The sequence below is a fragment of the Emiliania huxleyi genome (assembly GCF_000372725.1).
Source record: "Emiliania huxleyi CCMP1516 chromosome Unknown EMIHUscaffold_182, whole genome shotgun sequence".
Lineage (NCBI taxonomy): Eukaryota > Haptophyta > Isochrysidales > Noelaerhabdaceae > Emiliania > Emiliania huxleyi.
The window spans coordinates 24,554-25,852 of NW_005200763.1; the positions used below are offsets into that span (position 1 = coordinate 24,554).

The following is a 1,299-nucleotide window of genomic DNA, read 5'->3' on the forward strand; positions in this document are numbered from 1 at the left end:
CAGCGCGGGAGCCTCGTCGCGGAGGATTGCAGCGACGGCGACCGGCGTGAGCGGCGCGGCGGATGCCGGCCGCGCCGCGGTCAGGCTGGGGAGCACCGCGTCGGGGTGCGAGTGCTGCACCAGCCAGCGCACGTACTGCTGCAGCAGCGCCGCGTGCTCGCCGCCGAGCATGCTCAGGTAAGCGGACAGCGCCGGCGGCACCGCGCCACGAGGAAGCGCCGGTGCGGACGCCGGCGAGCCGGCGACCGGGGAAGGCTCGTCCGCCTCCGCCAGCTTTAGGAGCGCGCTCAGAGCCGCCTCGTGGCTGCCCGTGGCGCGGAGCGCCTCGCAGGGCTGGAGCGCGGGCCAGCGGCGGAGAGCATTCGACCACGCCTCCTCAGACGCCGAGTTGCCGTGCTCGCCGAGGCGGGGCGTGAGGAGCATTCGCCAGGGGGCGCGTCCGCCCAGCGGCCAGCGCCCCTTCGCCCAGCAAGCGTACCCGCAGCGCCCTAACCGAGGGGGGCCAGCCTGCACAAAAAAAAGCAGGGGAGGGGGGGGGGGGGGGAAGTTTATTTGGGAGATCTGTTTCCCCCCTCAAACCCACAATGAAACCCACAGTGCGATACTGTTGACGTACCGACGGCTAAGGCCGAGTAGCCGGTGTTCACAGAGCTCTGGGAACACCCAGATTCAAGTGCTCAAATGCTCAACAAACGTTAAGAACAATGTCCGATGCAGGCGGATCATCTCCTTCCTGAGCACAAGTCCAGGATAGCTTCAGGTTGCTCAATCAAGAGCCCCCCCCCCCCTCCCCCCCCGCATGCCCCCCATCCCCTCCCTCCCCCCTCCCAGTTTCACGCAATTTTCAATGCATGTGGCTCTTACGTATTTTGCTTCCCATGTACTACCCGTGCCCCCGAGTTCATTTTACAGTGGCCAGGGGCGGGGCTTGCATTTTTGCCGTCGCCAGTCGCCCCCCCAAACGCTACACCTACAGCGGGGGCGGCGGCGGCGGCGGGGGCGGCGGCGGCGGCGCGACGGGGTGGGTGGGGTGTGGGGAGGTGCTGCTGTGTGCGCAGACAAGTCTCTCACCGAACACTCTACTCCAGTACCGAAACTAATCTATTTCTCCGATGCCCCTTGGGCACAGACCCCAAAACACAACCCACTGATGCTGGCGACGGAGATGTGCAGTACGCAGTTCCTCACATGCGGATGGGGGACAGGACGCCCCCGTATAGCGGCGGTCGGAGCACTTCTCACCTGCATTACCCCATGCTAGGAGGTGTGTAAGACTGACTGACTTGGTAGGCTCACGCA

The 1,299-nt window shown here is 65.8% G+C and overlaps 1 protein-coding gene across 1 annotated transcript in view; it reads right to left on the bottom strand.

The window, feature by feature from the left end:
• VPS39 (vacuolar protein sorting 39) overlaps positions 1 to 423 on the bottom strand; it is a gene marked incomplete at both ends in the record, with an annotated part of 2,253 nt that extends 1,830 nt beyond the window's left edge. The window contains one exon of the mRNA XM_005783051.1: positions 43 to 423. Within this exon, the coding sequence (XP_005783108.1) occupies positions 43 to 423 (381 nt within the window). The remainder of the gene's footprint in view (positions 1 to 42) is intronic.
• Between the last annotated feature and the right edge of the window lie 876 nt (positions 424 to 1,299).